Here is a 27697-nt window from a genome sequence, read left to right as displayed (position 1 = left end):
CCTGCCTTACAAAACTGGCATCATCTTATATCTGGGGATGTATGAATATTAAATGGGCAAGCCCTAAGCTCTGGCCTCAAAACTACGAAACCTGTGGAAGACAGCCGCTTTCCGTGAGCCTCACATCTTGTTTGTTTGTCTATTTATTGTGTGTGTGCTTGGTCTGAAGAACAAATTATACAGCTCTAGAACAGTATCATGGACAGTAAGTGCCTCTGAACTAGAACTCAAAACTGTAAGCTGTCCCACTCCTGCTAAGCACCTTTCTATGGCACCCCAGTGCCCTCGGGTACAAAGCCTCTCACCATGTTCTTCAGGGACCCGTGTGCACTCTGTGGATCACTACCCACTACTGAAGCTCCAGTTCCCGAGTCTGCATTCTTGTCACCGGGTCTCTAGGTCCCCGAACTCCAACGCAGCAAGTTTCACGGCCCGTGTTCCCACAGACCTCCCTCCTGATATGTCTCCAGGCTGTCTCACTAGCTCTCCCAAATCTGCTCCTTTTTGTCTTTTTTCATTTGGGACAGGATCTCACTATGTAACCAAGGCTGGTCTTGAACCTGGGATGTTTCTTCCTGGCCTTAAAGGTGTCCAGGTTCCTGTGTCAAGGACACTGTTGATTGAGGTGGCACGCGCTTGTAATCGCAGCAGTTAGGAGGCAGAGGCAGGGGAATCAGGAGTTGAAGGAGTATGGGGCTAACCTGGGCCATATGAGATCCTTCCTCAAAAAACAGATGGGGAAACGTATTTTAGTTTGCTGTCATCGCTTATGGCTGCCATTCTAGCACTTTGGAGGTAGAAGGAGGAGGGTTGGAGGATTGGGAGTTCAGGGCCTTTTCTTTCCCCTCCTTCTCTCCCTACCTTCCTTTCTTCCTCTTTCTTTTCTTTTTTTTTTTTTTTTTTGACAGCGTTTCTATGTGTAGCCCTGGCTGCCCTGCAACTCTGTAGACCAGGGTGGCCTATACTCTGATACCCGCCAGCCCCTGCTTCCCATGCTGTTACCATCTTCTACCTAGTTTTCAGGGTCTTCAATTCTTAGCCTAAGTGTCACCACTTATTCAGTCCTGGGACTTGTCCCAGATCCCGTGTGTCTACTTGGGCCCCTGAGGATCTGGTCCTACTTTGACCTGGCCTTATCCACCAGGCTCCTCCTCACTCCAGCCACCTCCCTAGGTCCCCACTCTTCGTCAACCTTCCAATGCCCTACCCATCTGAAATAATTTGTACTTCTGCTCAAAAGCTCTGTGGCTCCCTCAAGTCCCTAGAACAAAGTCCCAGCCACTTCCTGTAGCCCCAGGGCCTTAAATGATGCCCTCATCCCCACCTCGTGAGCCGGCAGCTTACTCCCTCACCACCCTTCACACCTCCTAAGCACTGGGTTTGCAGACTCACTGCTTGTGTGGTCACGGTGTGCATTCCGCAGACGAGAAAGTAGGGATTGTTGAGGCATGATTTGGTGGCCAGGGTTATGCACGGGTTTAGGGGTAAAGTTGGGACCCTGGCATACCCTAGGCTTTAATACCACACTGCAAAAATCTGAACAACATGTACCCATGGAGGAAGAAAGCTGGGTGGCTACTTGTGGGGAGTGTTGGAGTCAGGAGATACAGAGGGCAACTGTCAGGGGAGAGACGGAGACACTAGGGCAGTATGAGTGTCATCTAAGGGGAGATGGAGCCAGGAACGATGGGAATTTAGGGTTTTATGGAGGAGAAATGACAAGAGAGATGTGTGGGTGATTAAGATGGTGCTAGTAAGAGATTGGCTCAGCATGCCTGTAATTCCTGCACTCAGGAGGCTGAACACAGGGATCAAACATTCAAGGCCAGTCTGAGATGCAGATGAATTTGAGATCAGTTTGGGTTACAATGAGACCCTATCACATAAATAGAGAAAACTGTACATTTAGGACCAGTCAGGGCTTAAAGAGAATAAAAACGAGTAAGAAGGTGATGTGCTGGAGATGGCTCAGCAGCTAACAGCACTTGTTGCTCTTCCAGAGGGCCTGAGTTAGAAAGTCAGTACCCGGATTCGGCGACTCACAACCATTTGTAATTGCAAATGCCTGGAATCTGACATCTTCTCATCTCCTCGGGCTACTGCAGTCGTGTATCTGTGATACACAAATAATTAAAAACAAAAAATTTTTTAAAGGGGAGGCGATGTAAGGAAGGTCCTGGCGACAGAACTGGGGGGCGGTGGTGACGATTTAAGTGGGGTCCGACTTAAGAGAACGAATGTGGGCACCTAAGGACGACAGAAGAGAGATGCATTACAGACGAGAGGGTGACACAGGGACAGCAGCAGAAGCGTCACGACCCCAGTTCGCACCGTACCTGCACTCCACAGCTCCTACTCCAGAACCCAGCCCCGCCTTCTTGCCCAACTATGCGCAGGCGCACTTGGCTAGGATGCGGGCGGGGCAGGGGCCTACCTGAGCATTTCTGATTGGCCGTAGTTGGTGAGGAGGAGGAGCCCGGGAGACTGCGTGGCCTCACGTGACAGCGATCGACAGCACTCTCTCGCTGGTTGGCGGCTACGAGGGCTAGAGCGGCCAGGTGGGCGGGCCAGTCAGATCCGGTATCAAGGACCGGACTTCCGGGGCGGGCGGCCCAGGCGGTGGGAGGAGTGGCTGACAGTTGGCGCGACCCGGAGGGCGGGCAGGCGGCTCGTGGGGGTGCGGGCCCGCGGGGCCAGGTGAGGTGCGGGCCTGGGTGGCGGGACTGGGTTGGAGGAGGCTGGGGATGGAGATGCAGAGTGACCAATGGTCTGGAGTCCCAGTGCGGACCACACTGTACGACCAGATAAGTGATTTCTTTTTCCGTGTCTCAGTTTCCTTCTCTGTACAATGGGGCCCGAAGCAAACTGTAGTACCCTTTAAATGGGACGCCAGCTCGTGCACGCCACGGCTGCTCCCAGAGCTCCCGTCGTTGTTCTTCCATCCTTGTTAGAGCTGATGATGGGTACCTGCACGGGAGATAGCCGGGCTAGCAGGGTTCGAATCTCAGCACCCTGTGCAGCACTAGGACTGTGTCTTTACCTCTCGGAACCCTAGTTTCCTCTGCACAATGATAGTCTCAGCTTCGTAGGTTCATCGTGCAGGTTTTGATGAATGTCTTTGGCAAACCAAGAGCTCAGTAGATTGGGATTGTAGTAGCTGGGAGTCCCAATAAAATACAAGGGAAGTCCAGAAAAAGCAAGGAAACAGCCGGGAAGATCGACACCCTGATATTTGCTGAGTATTGAAGTAGAGATTTAAAGTACTAACAGATGCATGTTCCTCAATTTAAAAGGGGAAATTTACATCGTTATCCTACTTGGGAAATTAACATTGCTTGCCAGGAGAAGGAAAACTTAACTTAAAATACAATAGTAATAGACCAATCTCTTCAGTGTGGGCAGTAAATGAAAGATATTTGAAAACTGGACGATTTATTTATTTATTTATGAGACTGAGTTTTTCTATGCAGCCCTGATGATTGATTGATTGATTGATTGATTTAGAGACCGAGTTTTTCTATGCAGCCCTGATGATTTCTTTATTTATTTATGAGGCCGAGTTTTCCTATGCAGCCCTGATCATTATTTATTTATTTATGAGACCGGGTTTTTCTATGTAGACCAAGCTGGCCTCCAGTTCACAGAGATCCACCTGCCTCTGCCTCTGCCTCCGCCTCCCAAGTGCTAGGATTAAAGGTGTGATCCACAATGTCCGGCTGGCTAAATAGTCATACTTGTTGCCCATCTCACTCTTGTATGCAACTAACATTGGGTTAGGTCCACAACTCTCTAGTTTAGTTAAGATTTAACTTAATATACTTACTATGTGCCATACATAGTTGTAGTTTGCACAGTCTATCCCCCAACACCTTTTTAATTTTTTAATTAATTAATTGGTTTTTTTCTTTTAAGATGGTTTCTCTGTGTAGTTTTGGAGGCTGTCCTGGAACTTGCTCTGTAGACCAGGTTGGCCTCAAACTCATCGATCTGCCTGCCTCTGCTTTCCAAGTGCTGGGATTAAAGGCGTGCGCCACCACCACTGGGCTTAAAATTTCTAAAAAGATAGGTTTTATTATGTGGATGTGTGTGTTAGGTCAGAGGAAAACTTGACCTGGTGGCCTTTACCTTGCCTCTGAGAACACCTTTAAAGACTTTCCATCCTTCATGGACACTGCGGAATTTGTGTGGAGATTAGGACAGCCTTTGAGAGTCAGTGCTCTCCATTACATGGGACGGGACTTCTGTGGTCTGAGTTGGAGGCAGGCAGGCCCCCTTGAGTAGGTTATCTTATCTTTTTTTTTTTTTTAAGTATTTGCTAGGCACATGCTCCGCCATTGAACAGTTTCCCAGCCCTGGACTTTTTGAGGTAGGGTCTCTTTGTGTAGCACACCTGGCCTGGAACTCAAAATTTCAGCCTCAGTTTCCGAGTTTTGGGATTACAGCTGCCTGCTGGTGTGATGGGTAGCAAGACCATCGTTTAGATGGCTTTGAGAGGTGAGTCCCAGAAAAGTATAGCAAAACCAGACCTCGGTCTAAGCTCCCCGCCCCCTCCCTTTATTTCTCCACTCCTCTTGGTTTCTTTGAGACAGGGCCTTGGTATTTAGCCTTGGCTGTCCTCAAATTCTTGGAGCTTCTACCGCAGCCTCCAATACCATGCTCTTGATTCAAGTCTCCTAAGGACATAAAAGCATCTGGACTCTTGTAAATGGTAATTCCTTGAGTTTTAAACATGTTAATTTTGTCAATTTTCACTATTCAGAAAGAGATGAACTTGTAAAATATTAATCTGTGTGTGTGCCCATGCTCATTTGTATGTATGCTCATGTGCAGGTGTGTGCGTGTGTGTGTGTACATCATGCCTGTGGATGCCAACCCAGTCCTTCTTTACCTTATGTTTGAGTCAGGGTCTCTGATTCAATGTGCAGCTCATGCATTTGGGCAGACAGGCTGGCCGGCCACCGAGCTCCAGGGATCCTCCTGTTTTCCCCTCCTCCATGCTTGGCTTTATAAGAAGTAGGTGGTGGGGATTTGAACTCAAATCTTATGCACAAGACTGACTGAGCCACCTCCCCAGCTGGGGAGATGAACTTTTTAAAAAGAGGATTCATTTATTTTTCTGCATATGTGTATTTACTGGCCTGTGCGTGTTTGCACCATACACATGCTTGATGTGCTGGGAGCCCATGCTGTTGGATCCCCTGGGACTGAAGTTACAGGTGGTTGTGGCCTGCTGTGTGAGTACTGGGAACCAAACCAAAGCAAGGAGCTGTGTTAACCCCTGAGCCACCTCCCTGGCCCCTGGAAATGGATTTTTAAGATAGTAGGGAGAAGAAGCTCCATGCCTGGAAGGTAGAGGCAGAAAGATGATGAATTCATGACCAGTTTGACTAATTCAGGAGACTCAGTTTCACCAAACTAAAATAGGCAAAATGGTGTTAGGGAGCTGAAACTGAGTCGACAGCGACTTCACTGCCCTAGGGAATTCTGGTTTAGGATTAAGTGAGGCTTTCCAAGGAAAGGCTGGTTATGCCTGCTGTGTAGCAGTCCCTCGGTCGGTCTCCAGTCAATGGACTGACCTGAGTTCAGTCCTGGCCCTGCGGTGAACCTGCTGTGTTTTCTTGGGCTTACCATGCTCTTCGTCTTTAACTTTATTTCCTCTTTTTGCTCATTTTTCTTCTTCCCAGGCTCACCATGCAGAACCACTGAGATGTGCATATTCCCAGTTCCTGGCACAGAATAAACACTCGCGAGGACCTGCTCCATGGGCTTCGGAATCAGAGAGAACTCGCTTCGGAATCTCAGAAAGGTCAGAGTACATGTGATACTTGGCAAGTGACTGTTCCTTGCTGAGTCAGGTGTGGTTTTTAATTGACGAGAACGGAACTAATAATAGTCTTCCCCTGTGAGGCTGTTGGAAGGCATCTTTGTGGTGCTCTGACCTGGTGGCTACTTGGTGCTTGGTATGTGACATGTCCTGACTTTCTCAGAGATGTTTCTTGTACTGTTATTGGTGTCAGATCCAGAACTTGCTGTATAGGAAGGCTAGCCTTGAACTTCTGATCCCGAGTGCTGGGACTGCAGGTGTGTGAACCTGGTGTGTATGGTGCTGGTGATTGAGCCCAGAGCTCACTTGTGCTAGGCAAGTACTCATCCAATGAATTACCCCTGTAGCCCCACCTACCTATCGAGACTGGGTCTTGCTGTACAACCCAGGCTGGCCTTGAACATGCTATGTAGCTTGTTCAACCTCCTTAAACAATTGATCATCTCAGTGAAAATTGGTTTTCCATTCCTTTGGAGCCTCTTAGGGTCTGGTACCCCCTTCCACTCCATCCCCTTCCAGTCTGGCTCTTAGGCACACTGGAGGAGCTTCTGGCTTAGGGCACTAGCTCATTGTCCCCTTTTCTGGAACACTCTTCCTCTAAAAGAACCACACACTCACTGACCCTCCCCCAGGTCTTGGCAGATCAGCCTCTTGGACCGGCTCCCGCCCTTCCCCGGCCATCCATGCCTTCTCCACAGCCACTGCCTTTCTAGCTGTTTGGTTTGCTGTCTGTCCCCTGCTTCTCTGCCCCCAACTGGGCTCCATGGTTTTGTCCTCCTCAGGATGGTGAAGTATCTTCCACATTGAAGGTTCTTGGGAAACCTGTTTGTTTGTTTATTTATTTTGCTGAGGACCAGACCCAGCCTTGCATATGCTAGGCCAAAATTTTGTCACTGAGCTACATACCAACTAAATCTTTTGTTTTATGTTTGATGCAGAGCTTATGTATCCTAAGCTGGCCTCAAACTCATTAACCTCCTGTCTCAAGTCTTCTGAATGCTGGGATTTCAGACACTCTACCCTGCCTAGTTTCTGTCTTGTGTTTGAGAAAGAGCCTCACACTGGATATGATGGCATACTCATTTAGTCCCAGCAATGCGGGGTGGGCAGAGACGGGATCTCTGAGTTCAAGTCCAGCCTGTTCTACAGACTGAGTTCTAGGACAGCTAGAACTGTCAACATCCAAACAAACAAATAGAAAAGGCCTCGTTTGTAGCCTGGGCCATCCCCCTGCCTCAGTTTCCTGAATGGTGGGTGGCAGGTACATGCCACTGTGGCTGACTTAGGGAGTTTCCCTTGAGCTGTGAGTGGGGCCACTGTTCTAGCCGGACCTGTCATGGTCTGAGGAATGGAAGCTTTGGCATTGGCCTTCTGTGCTGGTACCTTTATGTCAACCTGCCAGGGTCATCTGGGAGGAGGAATCTCAGTTGAGAAAATGCCTGCATAAAATTAGCTTGTAGGCAAGTGTGTGGTGCATTTTTTTCCTTGATGATTGATGTGGGACGGCCCAGCCATGGTGGTGTGTGGGTAGTGCCATCCCTGGGCATGTGGTTGTGGGCTTACAAGAAAACTTGACTGAGCAAGCCATGGGAGCAAGCCAGTAAGCAGCACCACTCTGTGGCCTCTGCATCAGTTCCTGCCTCCAGGTTCCTTCCTTGAGTTTCTGCCCTGACTTCCCTCTAAGATGGACTACAAGCTGTAAGATGAAATAAACCTTTTCCTCTCCAGTTTGCTTCTTGTCCTGGTGTTTATTACAGCAATGGAAAGCCTAGCTAGGACACCATCTTTGAGCTCCTCCCCAGGCAAAGCCGATAGCTGCTATGGCAGCTCTGTTCCAGGCTGACGTCCTGCCAGCTGCTTCAGGCTATTCTTGGGTCGTGAGCCCCTAGTCCAGGAATGCTCCTCTGGCAGGCAGGCCGGCAGCACCGGGAGCCTCAAGCTCTCCGTGGGTCGACAAATGGGACCTCTCCTTCTATCTTCCAGGCTCCAGGAAGCAGAGTCAAGGCCAGAGAGACGATGGTCTCAGTGACTATGGGTGAGTCTGGTTTCCCTGCAGGGCCCTTGTGCCCTCCTTTCTGGGGGTATGGTCTGGGTATAGAAAGATGGAGCAGGAGGGTTGGAAACAGGCAGGAACAGCTGTGCTCTCCTGAGGTGGGGGCGGGGCTGGAGCCTGCCTGTGTTCTTGAGTTGGGCCTGCTGCATTAGGAGTTTGGCCTGGAGAACTTCGTAAGACCCTCTGGTCCATGCTCCACCTGGCCTGCTAGAGCCTCAATTTTTCTACCTGTGAGTTAGAGATGGTAATCCTGCCACCTGGATTAAAGAGATTACCGTATGTTGAATCTTGGGTGCATTTCTCAACAGATGTTATTTGTGCTTGCTGGGAGACAGCCCCAGATTATCTCTCTACTCTCTGTCCTGAGACATAGGCTCAGGCTAACCTGCTACTCCTGGAGCCAAGGATGACCTTGACCTCTTCACCTTTCTGCCTTTTCCTCCAGTGCTGGGGTCATAGGCACTACCACCAGCCTGGTTAGCTTACTTGCTCCTTCTCTTGCTCTTAGTTTTTTTGGTAGAGGGAGACGTAGTCTCCATATGTGTCCCAGGCCACTTTCAGTCTTCCTGCCTTAAGCTCCTGAGTGCTGGGTTATAGCTGTGTGCCAGCACACCCAGATCCCCCGCTCTTTTTAGGTTGTCTGTTGGGATTGTCAAGGCACAGAGATCACATGGTGACTTAGGAAAATGTTGAGATCTCTTGCACATGTACGAAAATCCATAGCCAGGCAATGGTGGCTCATTCCTTTAATCCCAGCACTCAGGAGGCTGAGACGGTTGGATCGCTGAGTTTGAGGCCAGCCTGGTCTACAGAGAGAGTTCCATCAGGGCTACACAGAGAACCCTGTCTCAGGAAAAAAGAAAAAGAAAAAAAGGAAAATTCATAAAATATATTTGTATAGAATTAAAAGCAACTAAAAGACAAACATTTAGCAGGGCCCAGGCTTTGAGTCTACATAAACAAAACCATGCAGTATATAATGATGTGTGCCTTTATATAACATGTAACTGAGAGCACCTGTGGGGCTAAGCATAACTAGTGTCTTTCCTTTTTAATGCTGTGTAGTATTTCACACGTTTGTTTACGGATGTCACTGTCAAGGGATATTGCTTAGGGCTTGAGGTGTAGCTAAGTGGTAAAGCACTTGCCTAGGATTCCCTGTGAGGGACTTGGGATATAACTCAGTGTTATGGTTTACTGAGGGCAGGAGGAGGGGCTCTCAGAGCTAGAATAGAGCCCTTAAACTGCCATTCATAAGGCCTGGCCCATCCTCAGCACTGAAGATAGGCATACAGTAAAAGGATATTGTTTTGTTCTGGGATAGACGTCTGCAGTGTATATTCTTGACAATTTCTCTTGAGGTTACTAGGTAACCTCATCCAGCCTGAGTCTAAGATACACTTTTACGAAATGTAACATTTCTGAATAGTGGCTACATTTTTGTTTGTTTGTTTGTTTGTTTGTATTTGGAGACAATGAGCCACCCTGTATTTCTCCTGATCATTCAAGGTGTATCCCAGAGTTGTCTCAAACCCACCACTTCAGCTTCCTGAGTTCTGGGATTAAAGGCTCGCACTACCACCTGTGGCCTAAATATTTCTTTTCATTTTCTTTTTTGGTTTTTCAAGTCAGGGTTTCTCTGTAACAGCCCTAGCTTTCCTGGAACTTGCTGTTTACACGCGGCTGGCCTTGAACTCTCAGAGATCCACCTGCCTCTGCCTCCTGAATACTGGGATTAAAGGCATGAACCACCACCACCCAGTGGCCCAAGTATTTCTTAATGGCCACTGGTTTATGACAGCTCAATTGGTCACATGCTTGCACGGTGGTGTGAGCCTGATGTAGAGATTCTGCAGCTCCTTGGACACCAGACCTGTTGGGCCTTTGTGGGTGGTGCACACTTGTGATCCTGCACAGGAAGGCAGGAGGATCAAGAGTTCAAGGTCATTCTTTGCTACCTGGTGAGGTAGCAAACCTGAGACAAGTGAGACCCTGTCATTTTTTGAGACAAGGTCTCACTACGTAGCCTTGGCTGTCTTGGAATTTGACCAAGCTGGCCTTGAACTCACAGGGAGAGCCCTATTGGCCTCTGTCTCCTAAGGTGTAAGCCACCATGCCAGCTGAGACCCTGTCTTTAAAGAAATAAAAATAAAAAAGAGGGATTCAAGGGAAGCAGCGGGGATTTAGCTTGGTTAGCAGAATGCTTATCTTACTTGCACAAAGCCCTGGGCTCCAGCCCCAGCCCCAAGCTGGGTATGGTGGCCCCACACGTGGGGGTGGGGAACCAGGATTGAACCAGTCAAGCTTCCTGACAACACGAATGTGAGTCTCTCCCTCAGGCCTGGTTGCTCCCTGCTAAGGCCATAGACTGACTCCAGGACCTGGGCTCCTCATTGGGCAGGTGATGAGAGCTATCAGGCCAGACGAGTGGGAAAGGGCACCAAGATAGGGTAGAGGATAGGAGAACAAGATGAAAAGGATTGGGAACTCGGGAGCATCATGTCCTGGCATGTTCCCAGCTTCTCAGGTCCCAGCTTGGGGAGTCACTGCCTGTTGACCCATAGGTGGTCAGGGGTTCTCATTCTACTGAGAGTTGAGCGCCCACAGTGTGAGGCTGGCATCAGGAGCTCAGTCTCTGGGAACCACTGCTGCTGCAGTCTGCTACGAATGACTGTCCTGTCTGACCCACAGCCACTTCTGAGTGGATCCAGTTCTTCAAGGAAGCCGGCATTCCCCCAGGACCTGCTGTGAATTATGCTGTGATGTTTGTGGATAATCGGTGAGGAGGCTGATGGGACCGGGAAACTGGGGAGGAGGAGGTAGGAGCTTGCTGGGCGGGGCCTCATCACTGTCCTCCCTGTAGGATCCAGAAAAGCATGCTGCTAGATCTCAATAAGGAAATCATGAACGAGCTGGGCGTGACTGTGGTGGGTGACATCATTGCCATCCTCAAGCATGCCAAGGTGGTACACCGCCAGGTAGGTGCTCTTCTGTGCCTCTGACTTCCTGGGGAAAGTGTGAGGCTGGAGGCGGCTGTTGTGGGGCCCGCTAGGAAGCCTGGCAGCAAAGGAAGGTGCAGTGTTCAGGGGTAGGTTCGTTCAGCTCTTTGCTGTGTGACATCGGGCATGTTGCCTGACTTTGCTGAGCCTTGTTTTCTCTGTCTTTCATATGCAGTGAGGCTAAATTAATTTTGTGTTTCTTTTTCCATTTTTCACGTGTGTGGTATATACACATGGGCACATATGGATTGTGGATGTTCACATGTGTATGTGTGCATGTGGAGGCCTGAGGTTGATAAAGGGAATTATCCTCAATCACTTTTCCACTTTATTCAGTGAGGCAAGGTCTCTCAGTCGAACCCAGAGCTTGCTGATATGGCTGCCAGATGCCTTGCCCCTCACAGTAACTTGTAGAGACAAGCCTCCAACCATGCCTCATCCTGGACCCTGCAAAGAGGACCTCCTCAAGCAAGAGGCATCAACTCAGTCGGAGAGGCGGCGAGCAAGACATTGTATTTTTTTAAATTTTAGATTGAGAATTAAAAAATATATATATGTATATATATATTGAATAGATGTGCGTGTGATGGATGTGTGGGCATATATGTTTGGTAGTCAGAAGACAACGCTGGAGTGGGTTCTCTCCATCATTTGAGTCCTAAGGATTAACTTAAGTCATGAGGTGACATCAAGTGTCTTTACCTGGTGGGCTATCTAGCCAACCCAGGGTGGCTTTCTTTTCGGCCACCAACCAGCTCCTGAATCATGACATGGAGACTTATTAGTTATGAGTGCTCGGCCTTATCTTGTGCTTGTCCCACTAGCTCTTATAACTTAACTGTTTCTCTAAATCTGTGTTTTGCCTCAGGGCTTTTTACCTGTTTTTCATTCTGTACGTCCTACTTCATATCTGGCTGGTAGCTGCCTCCCTGGCTGGCCCCGGGCATCTCTCTCTCTTTCCCTTGCTCTCTCATCTCTGCTCTCATGCCTAGATTTCTCCCCCTCCTTATTCTCTCTGTCCACTAGCCCTATCACTCGCTGCCTACCTTTTGGCCATTTAGCTTTTTATTAGGTCATTCAGGCACCTTAGGCAAGCAAAGTAAAACAGCAACCCATCTTGATAGTTATGCAAGTGCAGCATGAACAGATGACACATCTTTGTCTAGTTAAACAAACATCCCACAGCACAGGGTGCTTTGTTTTTGCCCAGAGCATAGTGTAGAGTTGGAGAGATGGCTCAGAGGTTAAGATTGCTCGCTGCTCTTCCAGAGAACCCAAGTTCAGTTCTTAGCACTAATGTTAGCAAGCTCACAACTGCTTATAACTGCACTTTTGGGGATCCCATACCTGTGGCCTCTGCAAACACCTGTACTCATGTACACCAACACACACACGCTTAAAACTAAAAATGGATTCAAAAACACCACCAGAGCAGAACAGACAGAACAGCTTCTTTTATTTTTTAATTATTTTTTTAAGACAGGGTTTCTTTGTGTGGCCTTGGCTCTCCTGGCACTAGCTCTATAGCCCAGGCTGGCCTCAAACTCACAGGGATCCGCCTGCCTCTGCCCTCCGAGTGCTGGGATTAAAGGTATACACCACCGCCCGCCTGGCAGAACAGCTTTTAAGGTCTCCACCGGTTGTGTTCTGATCCTCTGGGTGCTGCTCGGTTCTCTAGGTCCCCTGTTCTGGGCTAACCTGCTACCTCTCATTTCCAGGACATGTGCAAAGCTGCCACTGAGTCAGTGCCCTGCAGCCCCAGCCCCCTCCAGGGTGAGCTTCGCCGCGGCGCCGCTAGCGGTGAGTTGCGTCTCTTCAGTCTCTTCCTGTACATACAGAGGTAGAAGCAAAGCCATTGATGCCCCCTGTAAGGGACCAAACAAGCTAGGCAGGGAGTGACTGTTTGAGTAAGCCCCTTCGAGACAGAGAGAGAGAGAGAGAGAGAGAGAGAGAGAGAGAGAGAGAGAGAGAGAGAGAGAGATATCTCACAAGACAAAGTATCTGAGAAAGTTTAGAGGACATATTGTGGGGGTTAGTTCTCTCCTTCTACTATGTAGATCTTGATACTCAAACTTGGGTCATCAGGCTTGGCTATAAGCACCTGTTCCTTTGAAGTCATCTTTCTGACTTTTTTCTGGCCCTCAATCCCTTTCCTTTTTAAAAACAAAAAAACCAAAGGTTTATATAGCTGACACTGTCCTTCTGCCTTAGCCTCTTGCTTCTGAGATCACCACAACTGATATATTTCTTTTGGTAGTGCTGGGCGTGCAGTCCAGAGCCTGTGCAAGCTTGTCAGACTGATCATGCTCACTGCTGTTCCTTCCACTCAGCTACACCTCAGACCATATTCCCCCCCTTATTTATATATTCTCAGTCCATATTCCCCACCTTATTTATATATTCTCAGTCCATATTCTCTACCTTATTCATTCTCAGTCCATATTCCCCACCTTATTTATATATTCTCAGTCCATATTCCCTACCTTATTTATATATTCTCAGTCCATATTCCCCACCTTATATATTCTCAGTCCATATTCCCCACCTTATTTATATATTCTCAGTCCATATTCTCCACCTTATTTATATATTCTCAGTCCATATTCCCTACCTTATATATTCTTAGTCCATATTCCCCACCTTATATATTCTCAGTCCATATTCCCTACCTTATTTATATATTCTCAGTCCATATTCCCTACCTTATTTATATATTCTCAGTCCATATTCTCCACCTTATATATTCTCAGTCCATATTCCCTACCTTATATATTCTTTTGTCCTAATTTGTTTGTTGTTTGGCTTGTTTGTTGTTGCTTGGTGTTTGTTGTTGTTTTTCAGAACTTACTCAGTAGACCAGGCTGACCTTGAACTTAGAGATTCACCTGCCTCTGCCTCCCAAGTGCTGGGATTCTAGGCAGGCAAGCACCATCACTTCCCCACCAGGTAATAAAGTATGACAAGAAGCAACTTGGGGAGGAAAGAGTTTGTGCAGCTTACATGTCCTGACCAAGACCTGCAGGCAGAGGCCACGGAGGAATCACTGCTCCTCGACTGCTCTCCAGGCTGCATGCAGCTATCTTCTCTTTTCTTTTTTTCTTTCTTGAAATAGGGTCTCACTGTGTAGCCCTGGTTGGTCTTGAACTCATAGAGATCTGTTTGTCTCAGCCTTCTGAGTACTGGGATTAATTAATAGACATTGTTTCACTACACCTATCAAGTTTACACATTCTAGGACCAACCACATGCCAGGAATGGTACTACCTATAGTGGGGTAGGCTCTCCCACACCAGTTATCAATCAAGAAACTGTCCCCACAAGCTTGTCTATAGGCCAGTTTGATGGGGACATTTTTACCTCTTCCCTGATGCCTCTAGTTTGTATGAAGTTGACAAAAAAGCTAATTAACCATACTTATAAAAAATGTGTTTATTATTTACATTTCTTTATTCAGTGTTTGCATGTCTGGGGAGTGTTTGTGTGCCATGACATAAATGGTGGCTAACGGGCCCTTAGTTGTTCTCCTCTTCCACCATGTGGGTTCTAGGCATCAGGACCTTTACCCACGTTACTGCCTTTATTCACTGAGCCGTCTCAGTGGCCCCCATGTTCCTTTTTCAGGACACCTTCTTTACTATAATCTGTTGAGTCATTTGCTGAGCTCACAGCCAGCACCACCATGACTCATTCCAGAACAAAGCTTGTGAGCCACACATGTTCCCATGAAGCACATCGTGGCCTTTCTGTGCGGTGCAGTGTCACACAGCACCTTACAGTGTGCTGGGTGTCATTTAAAGCTATGCAGTCCCCAAGCAAAAACAAAAAAGAGACTGACCAGTTTTTATATTCCTAGCAGTAAGTAGACTGTGGGAAGACACTTAGGGGAGCTGACACCAGAAGGCCACAGGGTCTGTTGGACCCAGGCTGGGAATGCATGCTGGTGCTGGTGCAAATCTGTGAACAGCTACGGGAGTGCCAGGTGTGTTGGTGCAGGGGTTGTAGGGAATTGCAGTGAGCAGATGAGTGCACACAGACTGAAGACCTGGGCGACAGACAGACAGACAGCGCTGGGCTAGAACTCAACTGACACAGTGCTCACCTAACACACATGAGACCTTGGGCTCATCCCCAGCTCCAAACAACCCAGGCACTGTGGTACACGCCTCTAATCTCAGCACTCGAAAGTGGTAGCAAGAGGTTTATCATTTAAAGTAGGGGGTTGGGGAGATGACTCAGTAACTAAAAACACTTAATGCTCTTCCAGAGGACTTGAGTTTAATTCCTAGCACCCACAGCAAGTAGTTCACAAATGCCTGTAACTCCAGCACCAGGGATCAGACACCTTCGGGCCTCCAAAGAAACCTGTATGAACATGGCTCTCTCTCTCTCTTTCTCTCTCACACACACCTAAATAAAATTTAAAATTTAAAAGTAAAAAAGAAATTTAAAGTAATGAGTTTGAAGCCAGCTAGGGAATACATGATATCCTATCTCAGAAAAGAAGAACAGAAAAAAAAAAAGGTGGGGGGGGGGCTTGCAAAGGCTCTTGCTATGCAAACCTGGCAACCTGAGTTGTCTAGAACCTGTGCAAGTCAAAAGGAAAGAACTGACAGAAAACTTGTCCTCTGACTTCCACATCCGTTCTGTAGGGCTTGAGCCCCGGCTTCCCCCCAATAGAAATTATCAAGAAGCTGTACACTTTTAATCCCAGAACTCAGGAGGCAGAAGCAGGTGGATCTCTTGATAGTGAGGAGTTTAATCCCAGCATGTGGAGGCAGATCTCTGAGTTTTAGGCTCTCTTGATCTATGTAGAGAGATCTAGGCCAGGCAGGGCTGCGCAATGAGATTCTGTTTCAAGATAAAACAATGTGTGTGTGCGCGTGTGCGCGTATGTACTCGTCCTCAGCTCTCAAGTAAAGGTGGCTGCTGTGGTGCACATCTCTAATCCCAGGTGAGATGGGAGGCAGAGACAGTAGAATTCCAGGATGCTCACAGGCAGTTGGCCAGGCGTATGTAGTCAGTCATAGACATTTACTTCTCCGTTTATGAGTTTGCTGGCCATTGTGCTCGGATCCAGCTCACAGGTCTCTGCGGGTCTGACATCTAGGTTGAGGAATGGCTTCATCTACACATCTCATTACTGGCTTGGTGTCAGCTGGAGTAACAGAGGTGACTTGGCACCTTCCATCATGCAGCAAGCTAGCCTAGGCGTGTTCCTAAAAACAGCCTTAGAAGGCAGGCCCCGGCACTAGGACCTAGGGAGTCTCCCTGTTGTGACACTGCTCTTGTACCATTGGACAAAGCAGAGTCACAAGGCTGCAGGTAGAGTCAGTGGCAGGGCACACCCAAAGGTGTTGGTACAGGGAGGATGTAGAAATGAGACTTCATATCTCTAATAAGCCCACATCACATACAGAAAAGGTTTGGTCATAATGGCTTTGCTGGCTGGGGTGTAAGTCAGCTCTAGAGTGTCTGCTTAGCTTGTAAGGCCCTGTGTTCTAGCCTTGGCACTAACTCATTAAAGGCTCCTGAATAGCATTCAGTACAAGATAGCTGATAGCCAGCATCCCAAGCAGAGACAAGCATGGCTGTCCTAGGGCAACGACATTCCTGGCCACCAGGAGTATAGATGAGTTTTGCCAATCTTTAAAGGGTCTGCCCATAACATTTTCTGGGTGCATTTTTTTCTTCTCCCTCTCTCCCTTCTCTCCTCCCCCTCCATCCCTCTTTCCCTCCCTCCATCTATTCCTTCCTCCCTTCCTTCTAAGACAAGGACTCACTATATAGATACAGCCCTGACTGGCTTGGAATGCATGCTGGCCAAGTTAGCCCTGAATTTACAGAGATCCACCTGCCTCTGCCTCCCAAGTTCTGGGATTAAAGGCATGTTCCATCATGCTTGGCCATGCCGGGCGGGCGATGGTGGCGCACGCCTTTAATCCCAGCACTCGGAGGCAGAGGCAGGCGGATCTCTGTGAGTTCGAGACCAGCCTGGTCTACAGAGCTAGTGCCAGGACAGGCTCCAAAGCCACAGAGAAACCCTGTCTCAAAAAACCAAACAAACCATCATACCTGGCCTAAACGCCTTTTATAATTTCAAGTAACACAAAAAACCAAAGCTATACATGATGGCTCGTGTATAATCCCAATACTCGGGAGGCGAAGGCAGGAAGATTGCCTGGGTTATGTTGTGAGTTCCAGGCCAGCCCAGAGTGAGACAAAGTCTTTTTGTTTGTTTGTTTTTGTTTTGAGACAGGGTTTCTCTGTAGCTTTTTTTTTAAAAAAAAGATTTATTTACTTATTATATGTACAGTATTCTGTCTGCATTTATGCCTGCACACCTGAAGAAAGCACCAGATCTCATTACAGATGGTTGTGAGCCACCATGTGGTTGCTGGGAATTGAACTCAGGAACTCTTGAAGAACAGTCAGTGCTCTAAACCTCTGAGCTATTACTCCAGCCCTCTCTGTAGCTTTTGAGCCTGTTCTGGAACTCATTTTGTAGACCAGGCTGGCCTCGAACTCACAGAGATCCACCTGGGATTAAAGGTGTGCAACACACACCACCACCACTTGGCTGAGGCAAAGTCTTTATAAAGAAAAATTCTGTCAAGTGATTAGGACTGGGGGGATGGAGAGATGGCTCAATGGTTAAGACCAGAGGACCTAGGTTCAATTTCCAGCACCCACATGGCAGCTCACAACAATCTGTACTCCAAGATCTGACACCCTCTCAAAGACATATATACAGGTAAAACATCAATGCACTTAAAATAAAAATAAACAGAACTGTGGAACAAAGCATGTCATGGGTCAGGTAGCAGAAGCTAAAGGTGGTCCTGGTGGCATAGGAGGAGTTTTCTCTGAGGAGTAGACGTGATAAGCTGGTGCCTGGGAATTTGAAGATACCAAAGATGCCTTCCAGGTTCCTGTGCATCCTTTACATCATGAGGATGGAGCAGTCACAAGGTGACTGCCGCTGCTTCTTCCTGATTCAATCTAGTGCTTTCCCTTGGCAGCCAGGCTCCAATGCTGTTGGGTTGAGAACTCACTCCTAGACTGTTCTTCCAGAATTCTCACCGCCATTTTCCAGCCCCCTCTCCAGGGTACCCACATCACGACTGGACTCACTTCTTTCCTCCCACAGCTGCTTCTCGAATGATCACCAACAGCCTGAACCATGACTCTCCACCCCACACTCCGCCAAGGCGCTCGGACACCAGCAGCTCCAAGATCTCCGTCACCGTGTCCAACAAGATGGCAGCGAAGAGTGCCAAGGCTGCCGGTGAGGGCTCTTGGGCAGAATTGCAGGGGGATATGGGTGAGCAGGTGTGTGTGTGTGTGTGTGTGTGTGTGTGTGTGTATGAAAGAGAGAGAGAGAGAGAGAGAGAGAGAGAGAGAGAGAGAGAGAGAGAGAGAGAGAGAGAGTGAGTTTCAGAGACCACCCAAGGGTCATTGACCTCTGTGAACTTGATCGAGTCTTGTTTTTCTCTCTCTTTTTTTAATTGAATGTATTCATTTATATTACATCTCCTCCCCCATCCCCTCTTCTGTTTCTGTTCATAAAGGGGCAGGCCTCCCGTGGGTGTCAACAAAGCGTGGCATATCAAGTTGCTGTAAAACCAAGCTCCTCCCCTTGTATTAAGGCTGGGCAAGGCAACCCAGTGTGAGGAATAGGTTCCCAGAAGCTAGCCAAAGTGTTGGGGACAGCCCCTGCTCCCACTGCTCCACAAGGAGACCTCTTTGTTTTAACTTAAAGATTTATTTTTTAAATTATGTGTATGTCTGTGGTTGTGTGCTTGTGTGTACAAGTATCCATGGAAGCCAGAGAGTGGTTTTCCTGAAGCTGAAGTTATAGGCCATTAACTGTCTGATGTGGTTGCTGGGATCTGAACTTAGGCCCTCTGCAAAAGCAGTACTTGATCTTATGTACTGAGCCATATCTCTAGCTCCCTGTTACTGTTTCTAGAAGGGTAGTGGTGATGTCTTGATTTCAAGGAAAGTGGGAAGCTCTCCAAGATAGAGACCTGGCTTCTCCACTTCTTAGTAACTGAGGCTGGCCCTGAAATTGTTATATAGCCAGGAGGACTTTGAACTCCTGTTCCTCCTGCCTCCCATGTGAATATTCAAACCTCAAGCATGGATCACCACACCTTTTTATGCAGTGCTAGGGGATCGAACCCAGGGCTTCTGTGCATGCTAGGCAAGCCACACCCCAGCCCTCATCACTTCTTGCCTGCTGTCTTCCAGCTCTTGCCTGTGACCTTCAACCTGCAGCGTGTGCTTCTGCTTGAGTTTTTCTGACTACCCTCTGTCCAGGGCTTCAAGCTGGTAGTGGGACTCAGCAGCCTTTGGCCTCTCGAACTTTGCTGCTCTCTGCTGTGTTCTTGTCCCTTTGTTGCACCCATTCCCATTTCCTAGTGTCTTAAGGCACCTGTGGAAACTGAGGCCCAGGGAAAGGACTTCACTTTTCAGCTGCCCAGTAGTTCTCATCACACGCTGTCTGTTGCCACTGCGCTGGCTTTGTCTTTGCCGTGTGTGTGTCTGTGTGTGTGTGTGTAAGCACCTTCAACTAGAAGGTAAAATTAGTTGCTGGTTGTAGTGGCTCACACCTATAATACCAACATTTGGGAGGGTAGAGGCAAGAGGATTGCTATGAGTTTGCATCCAGGCTAGGCTACAAGCCCGAGTTTTTGTCTCATAAAAAGAAAAAAGATTCTGGGACTAGACTGAAACTAAATGGTAGAGTACTTGCCTAGCATACACAAAACCCTGGATTCAATCCCCAGCACCACAAATAATCTGTAAATAAAAGTAAGTAAGGGCCAGGTAGTAGTGGTGCATGCCTTTAATCCCAGCATTTGGAGGCAGAGGCAGATGGATCTCTGATTTCGAGGCCAGCCTGGTCTGCAGAGCGAGTTCTAGGACAGCCAGGGCTACACAGGGAGATCCTGTTTTGAGAAACAAACAAAGAGTAAATGTGAAAATCTAGATATGGTGGCATACACCTCTAAGTCAAGCATTCAGAAAGCAGAGGCAGGGATCATTTCAAATTCAGGTTTGGTTTGTTCTATATAGAGTTCCAGGCTAGAGTTACAACAGACCAAAAAGGAAAAACAGAAAGTTAAAAGTAGTTAATACAGTGCTGAGACAGTGGTGGCACATCCCCCTCCTGACACTGTGAAAGGAGTTCCTTTTTGTATTTGAAGTATAAAGTGTGTTAGAACATGCTAGAGTGGAGAAACGGAGGCAGGAGGATTACAAGTCCCAGACCAGTGTGGGCTACATTGTGAGACCCTGGCTTTGCAACAGAAAAGAAGTGTAACTTCGGGTTGGTGACACAGTTCAATCCCTGGGACCAACACAGTAAAGGGAGAGAGCACTACATGTGCACACACACATTATTCTTTCCTTATTTTATTTGGTGTGGATGTTTTGTCTGCAGTGTGTCTGTGCATCACATGAATGCCTGGTGCCAGCAGAAGCCACAGAGGGCATCTGGTCCCCTGGAACTGTAGTTACAGATGGTTGTGAGCTGCCGTGTGGGTGCTGGGAATTAATCCTAGGTCCTCTGGAAGAACAGCAAATATTCTTTAACCACTCAACCATCTCTCCAGCCCCAACACATAGATTTCAAAGTATAATTAATTCTACAGAATACCTAAACAGTAAGTATGGACCTTGTGCTTGTTGAAAAGTGAAAGCACAAAACGAATCGGCAGAAGGCACAAGCACACAGCTCTGAAGGCAGCACCGTGGGGTCTGAGGATCCCCATCCCAGTGGGTCCTGTAGTCTACAGCATCTGGGAAGCCACTGCCGCTTGCAAATCCCAGGCACATCTGTGGTTTAGCCACACCAGATGACTAATGTCCTCGGTGACTCAGTCTGGTGATGGGGGCAGCTGTGTACATGAACCATCCCGTCTCACAAGTAAGGAGATGAAAGTCACTGGTCTGCAGCTGGGCATTATCGTGCATGGCTAAAGCCCCTTCAGGGCTAAAGCAGCGGGATTGTCAGTGGAGGCCAGCCTGGGCTACAGATTGTCTTGTCTATAGCTAGGTTCCCCCAACATCCTCCAGAACATCTATCCCTGAAGGAGCTAACCCCATTTCTCCTCACCAGCTCTGGCCCGCAGGGAGGAGGAGAGCCTAGTTGTTCCTACCAAGAGGCGGCGGGTGACAGCTGAGATGGAGGGAAAGTACATCATCCACATGCCCAAGGGGACCACCCCCCGTACACGCAAGATCCTGGAGCAGCAGCAGGCAGCGAAAGGTACAGGCTGTGTGGGCTGCAGATGGGGCTCTCTTAGCTTGTTGCCCGGTGATGGTCTTCCCAGTAGGTGGGGCTCAGAGGGGAGCAGGTAACAGGGCCTTTGGCTAAGGGGACAGTGACCACAGAAGAATAGACTCCCTCACCTCTGCTGTCATCCTGCCTCATGTCTTGTCCCTGGAAGGCAGGGACAAAAAGACAGTCATGGCTGGCCTGGGAAGCAAGTGACCATACCTGGCTAAGGGTAGGCCCGTAGTGGACACCAGCACTGTGAGGCAAAGCAAGAGCTCATCTCCTGGAAGAATTCCAGATGATGCATGTCCTCTTCCTGGGTCCCATACCCATGGTGTTGTCCCTCTCTAGAGTAGGATGTATGGGTCTGCCTGTGTCACTGCAACTATGCCCCTAGAGAGGCTCTGCTCCATTTCCTTCACTTTATTTATATTTACTTAGTCATTATTTTGTGTTTTTTCCAGATAGGGTTTCTTTGTGTAACCCTGGTTATCCTGGAATTAGCTCTGTTGACCAGGCTGGCCTCAAACTCAGATATTCACCTGCCTCTGCCTCCTGAGTGCTGGGATTAAAGGCGTGTGCCAACACCACCACCTGAGCGGGTGGTTTATTCTTTTTAAATGATTGTTTCTGTAGTATTTTGGGCTATGACTCAGTGAACACTTTGTTAGTGGAATGTAGGGATTATTTATTATCTATTTATTTATTTATTTTGAGATAAGGTTTCTTAGTGTAGCTCTGAACACAGAGTGTCCACCCATCTCTGCCTCCAGAGTGCTGGGCTTAATAGCATGTGCCACCGCTGTGCCGCTGAGATGTAGGTTTTATTTAATAGAGGACTCAACACCATTCATCACGTTCTGCCAGTTGCCCACAATTGCCAGCATAAAAGGAACAAGTGGAGGTTAAGAACTCTTTACCCAAAAGCTGGGTGTGGTAGCACCTAGCTATAATTCTAGCTTTTGGAGGTGTAGGTAGGAGAATCAGGAGTTCAGAGCCAGCCTCAGTTACATAGTTCAACGTTAGCTTAGGCTCCATAAAACCCATTCTCAAAGAAACACTTTTCCTTCCACATCAGCTTAGACAGAGGCATAGTGATTTCAGGTATCAATCTTCATTGATTGTTTTACTTAGGGTTATTATTGCTATGACAAAGCACCATGATCAGAAACAGGCTGGGGTCTTAGAATTCAGGAGAAAAAAAAACAGGTTGGGGAGGAAAGGTTTATTTGGCTTACATTTCCACATCACTGGAGGAAGTTAGGACAGGAACTCAAGGAGGACAGGAACCTGGAAGCGGGAACTGATGCAGAGGCCATGGAGGGGTGCTGCTTACTGTCTTGCTTCCCATGACTTGCTCAGCCTTCTCTTGTAGACCTGATCAATCACTAAGAAAATGCCCTTCAGGCTTGCTACAGCCCATCTTACAGGGACATTTTCATAATCAAAGTTCCCTAGTCTTTGATGACTGTGGCTTGGGTAAAGTTACCAGTTCATTGATCTTTTCCAGATTTGACACTTGTGAGTTTGTGTGAAGGTCAACCTGAGCCTCCAGTGTAGTTGCAGAGCCTGAGCCAAGCCTGGTCTGTCCCTGCTAGGTCTTCCCACCTTGGTGTCTGCTCTGTGGGCAGCCTAGACTTGGTCCTATGGAACCACTAGGCAGGTACTGACTGCCTCATGGTGCCACTTCTCTCCCAGGTCTCCATAGAACATCCGTGTTCGATCGCCTTGGTGCTGAGACCAAAGCAGACACTACGACAGGGACTAAGGTGAGTCTGGTGTGCTGGGATGACTCACGTGACCCAGTGTCGGTCCTGTCAGTGTGCTGCTTGACCCCGTGTCTGTGTCCCAGGTGTCTGCATTCTCTTCCCACGTTTGAGCCCATGTTTTCTCTTTGGCTGTGGAAGACTTCCTGTGTGCCCTGTCTTTTCTCCGCTGATCTGTAGGCCAGCCCCAGTCCGTTTGGCTGCTAGATTTCTTTGTTCCACCCCCAGGTCCCAGCTAGTCTCAGGATCTTCTACTGTAGCTACTTCTATCTGAGCTTCCAACTCAGCGTGCCTGCCATCTGCATCCAGTCAGCTGAATGCATTCCAAGTCAGATGACCTCATCTGTCCATGTCTGCCACCTTGGCCTGCATGGGTGGATAGGGTCCCACACTTCTGCCATTAGCCCTCGTAGCCTTGTCCTCACAGTCACAGCCATGCTGCCATACGAAGAGGGAGTTTAACTTTTTTGTGAGTCTCATGTAGCTCAGGGTGCTCTGACACTGTGTAGCCGAGAATGACTTTGAACTCCTGCCTCTGCTTCCCAAGAGCTCAAATGACAGGCATGCACTGCCAGACCTGGCTTCTTTAGGACTGGATGTCTTTTGTTAGTCTCTCCTGTAGCCCAGGCTGGGCTAGAATTCATGATCATTCTCCTTCAGCTCCGTGAGTACTGAGATCACAGACTGGCACTTGTACTTCCAAGGTTTGTTTGTTTGTTTGTTTATTTTTCTCTCAAGACAGGGTTTCTCTGAAGCTTTGGTGCCTGTCCTGGAACTAGCTCTTGTAGACCAGGTTGGCCTCCAACTCATAGAGATCCACCTGCCTCTGCTCCCCTAGTGCTGGGATTAAAGGTGTACACCACCACTGTCTGGCTGTTTTTGTTTTTTTTTAATGCCTACAACACAAAAAAGCCTATTCTTATTGCTGTAACCAGCAGTTCCCTAGGCTCTGGGAATGGTGTGTGGTTAGAATACCCTAGAGCTCACACTCACTGCATGTATGGTCATTTGTACCTTAGTTCCTGAATCTGTAGTGTCAGTTCACAGGGCGGCTGTGGACATCAGGGGCTGGGACACAGGACATGACAAACGCTCCTTAGGTATCAGAGTGGATGCTATGGCTTTCAGAGTCTCATGCTCACCAGGGGAGAACTCCCTGTCTCTGCCCTCTGTCTTTTACCTCCCAGACTCTTACCATGATGGTGATGGTAACACAGGCCCATAGGACTGGAGGTCCAGCCATTTGAAGCTTTAGTGTGATCGTCACTTCTGCCTTAGGAACCGAGTGCATACTTTTTGCTCTGCTTGCTCATCTTGAAAAGCCTGCAATTCCTGGCATCTCTGAGAAGACCTGATTGTGCCTGACTTGCAGCATGCTACTCCCTTCAAATGCTGGCAGTGACAGACCACATCCGTCATCCCAGCACTCAGGAGACAGAGGCAGGGGGATCTCAAGTTTGAGACCGTGGGCTATGTAGTAACCCCTGTCACAGAAAGTGAAGAAAAAGAAAACTCATGAAGACACGCTGTCCTTCATAGCACGTGACTGACTGTTGAACTTGTAGAATTAGTGCAGTTATTTCTGATGCTGCCTACTCCACTGCACGATGGCTCCAGGAGGGGCTGGCCAGGGTTGTCCTGACCAGCACAGTATCCTCAACACTGTTCACCCTAGGCCAGGGTACAGTGTCTGCTAAGTAAATGACCATGTCAGGGGTAGAGAATGTCCCAGCTATGTCTAAGGCCCTGAATTCTATCTGAGGCATGACACAGTTAACAGCTTAAATGGCTGGAGAATGTTTCAGCGCTCACCCTGCCCTAGGCAGTGCCCTCCTGTTTCTCCCTGTCTTTACTGAGTCCCTGCCATTCAGCTTTCAGAGCTCCAGTGGCCTGTGCTCTCTCCTAAGGAACCTTCCTGAGCCCCTGGCACAGTCAGGTCTTCCCTGGGCTTCCTAGCTTCTGGTCCCCTCATGACGCTCACCCTCACAGAGGATGGCACTGCCCTGCACGCCGACTTCTTAGAGGCCAGCATAGAGTAGGCAGCCTGCCGAGTGACTCAGTAGCCCACTGCCTCTCCTCTCACTCTACAGCCCACAGGAGTCTTCAGCCGCTTAGGGGCCACCCCGGAGATGGATGAGGATTTGGCCTGGGACAGTGACAATGACAGCAGCAGCTCTGTCCTGCAGTATGCTGGGGTCCTAAAGAAGCTAGGACGGGGCCCCAAGGCCAGTCCCCAGCCAGCACTGACTGTCAAAGCCAAAGCTACAAGCTCTGCAACCACAACAGCTCCAAGACTGCGGCGCCTGGCGCTTCCCTCTCGTCCTGGACCAGAGAAGAAGCCGGAGTCCCTCCCCAAAGTCAGTGTCCTTCAGAGACTGGGCAAGACTGCTGTTGTGGCTGAAGCCCAAGACAGCCAGGTTACAAGCACCAAGAGTAAGTCCTCAGCTGAGGTCAAGTTCGCCATTAAGAGGACACTGGTAGGGCCCCGGGGGAGCAGCTCTATTGAGAGCCTTGGTGCCCAGATGGACCATGCAGGCGCTGTGAGCGTGTTCAAAAGACTGGGCCGAAGGACCTTCTAGCTGGCACGCAGGGTGGGGTGCAGCATGCAATGGCAGGCAGGTTCCTGCTTCCGTCCCTTCCAGCCTTCCTGCCTCCCAGCTCTAGATGACACAAAGCCTGGCTCTTTCCAGCATTCATGCTGGTTCCAAGCACTTGGGTACACAGACGTTTCCCCTGGTTTTGGATGTTCCTGTGGCCTGACCTTGCCTGCTCTGCCCCCCCCCCCCCCCCCCCCCCCCCCCCCCCCCCCCCCGTCCTCTGTGCACTAGCCGTGGCCTTGGCAGATTCTCCTTTTCTACCTCTCCCCAAAGCCAAGTGCCCTGCCCCTTCCATGCCACCCACCCCCACCAGCAGCATCTGCTGCCTTATGTCCTCCTGTCCTGGCTGCCCAACCAGAGGTGTCACCTGCAGGCACCCCCTTTGCCCTACCCTGTGGCTTCCTTCCTCCCCCCTCCCCCTGCTGTAGTGTCTCTCTTCTCTTCACTCTTTTCATTTCTCTTCTGTTTTCTGTCCCTGTGGCAAGGCCCGACCGTCCGCTGCATCCTGCCTGACCCTCCTGCACCTCTGACCTCCCAGCGGCCCCCTCGTCGACGGTGGCGTCGAACCTGTAAAGACTGTTAGCTGCCTTCCATTCCCAGGCTGGAGGGAGGCCCCCCATCCTGGCCTGCAGCTGGGGCACCTCCGTTTCCCTGCCCTGGCCATCTTTTTCCTTGGTGGGTGGTGGACAGCAGACACCGGGGAGGAGAGGGATGCTGGGGGAAGGTGACGGCTGTTTTAATATATTTTTGTGACTTCTAAACTGTCCTTCCCCCTCCTTCAGTGGGAGTCACAGGTCTGTTCTTCACACCTCACCAACACAGCTAACACCCTGGGGTGGGGCAGGTGAAGGGCATAGTGGTGACAACACCGGAAAGCGATCTCCTATCCAAGCGGATGGTCTATACTGGCTTCTCCGTCAATTTCACCTGTCCTGCCACACTGCCTATGGGTGGCTTGGTTTTATTTGAGATAGGATCTCATTATATAGCCCTGGTTTACCTGGAACTTGCTATGTAGATCAGGTTGGCCTCAAATTCTCAAGAGACCTGCCTGTCTACAAGTGCTGGGATTAAAGGCTTCTGCCCTCACACCCAGCTGGCTTTCTTCCTTTTTCTTTCTTTTTTCTTTGAAACTCAAGATGGCCCAAACTTGATATATAGTTGAAGAAGACTTGGAATGTCTCTCTTTTAAAAAAATAATTATTTTGTGTATATAGATATTTTGCCTCCGTGTGTGTGTCAGGCACATGAGTGTCTGTTGATTCCTATGGAGACTGGAAGAAGATTTTGGATCCCCTGGAACTGGAGTTAAGGATGGTTGTGAGCGCCTATGTGGGCTCTGGAAACCAAACTTAAGTCCCTGTAATAGCAACAAATGCTCTTAACCACTGAGCCATGTCTTCTACCCCTACTTTGAGTTTCTAATTTTCTACTCTCTGCCTTGGGACCTGTGACAGCATAGGCCTGTGCTGCCATTCCAGGGTTGTGTGTGGTGCAGGAGACTAGGCCCAGGCTTTACATTGATACTCTTGTTGGCCTTTTTCTCTCTGCTTTCTTTTTGAGACAGTGTGTTACTGTGTAGCACAGGTTGACTTCAAACTCAGGATTCCCTTGCCTCTACCTCTGGACTGAAGCAATTTACAGGCATGGGCCAACTACTAACAGCCTCTCAGCTGTCCTGAGATGGTGCTGCCCAAAGAAACAGGGCCGAGGGGTGAGACTTGGCCAGTACCACTGTCATTGTATAGTCAGAAGATTTTGATGTGACACCATTGGGTGAACTGGGGATAAGAAGAGGTAATTTTTCAAACTTCAGAAGAACATTCTGACAGAAAGACAGACAACGGCAAAGGCCTTGAGGTGGGGCAATGACCAGGAAGATGGCTGGCCATGAGTACGGTGTGGCTGCTAGTGGCAGCGATGGAGAACGAATGGGAAGAACAGCGTGGGGAACAGTTCTAATTCACTGTGTAGAGAAGCCTGGTAGATTGGGTATGTGTATAATTCCAGCTTCTGGGAGACTGAGTCAGAGGCGGGGGCAGATCTCTGAGTTCAAGGCCAGCCTGATCTACAGAGCAATATCCAGGACAGCCAGGACTACAAAGTGAAACCGTATCTCGAAAAACCAAAAAGAAAAATATAGTCTTCTCTCATACATTATATATAAACTAAAGTT

General features: G+C 48.8%; 1 protein-coding gene across 3 annotated transcripts; it reads left to right on the top strand.

The window, feature by feature from the left end:
• Positions 1 to 2590: 2590 nt before the first annotated feature.
• CUNH19orf47 (chromosome unknown C19orf47 homolog) lies at positions 2591 to 27453 on the top strand. Of its 3 annotated transcripts, XM_050129024.1 has the most exons (11): positions 2591 to 2697; positions 5685 to 5806; positions 7808 to 7859; positions 10569 to 10656; positions 10741 to 10855; positions 12595 to 12676; positions 18024 to 18161; positions 21000 to 21149; positions 22857 to 22927; positions 25015 to 25357; positions 26007 to 27453. In XM_050129024.1, exons 2-11 carry the CDS (start codon positions 5762 to 5764, stop codon positions 26102 to 26104), a joined length of 1182 nt encoding a protein of 393 aa, XP_049984981.1. In that variant the 5' UTR covers positions 2591 to 2697; positions 5685 to 5761; the 3' UTR covers positions 26105 to 27453. The 3 variants fall into 3 exon arrangements, with proteins under 3 accessions (XP_049984981.1, XP_049984979.1, XP_049984980.1); XM_050129022.1 differs by having other exon boundaries at positions 25015 to 27453; XM_050129023.1 differs by lacking the exon at positions 2591 to 2697 and adding an exon at positions 3241 to 4708 and having other exon boundaries at positions 25015 to 27453.
• The last annotated feature ends 244 nt before the right edge of the window (positions 27454 to 27697 follow it).

Source organism: Alexandromys fortis, unplaced genomic scaffold, assembly GCF_014885135.2.
Source record: "Alexandromys fortis isolate MF-2015 unplaced genomic scaffold, M_Fortis_MF-2015_v1.1 scaffold_293, whole genome shotgun sequence".
Taxonomy (NCBI): domain Eukaryota; kingdom Metazoa; phylum Chordata; class Mammalia; order Rodentia; family Cricetidae; genus Alexandromys; species Alexandromys fortis.
The sequence above is the reverse complement of the archived record's forward strand: the minus strand, read 5'-3'. Positions and strand labels throughout refer to the sequence as shown.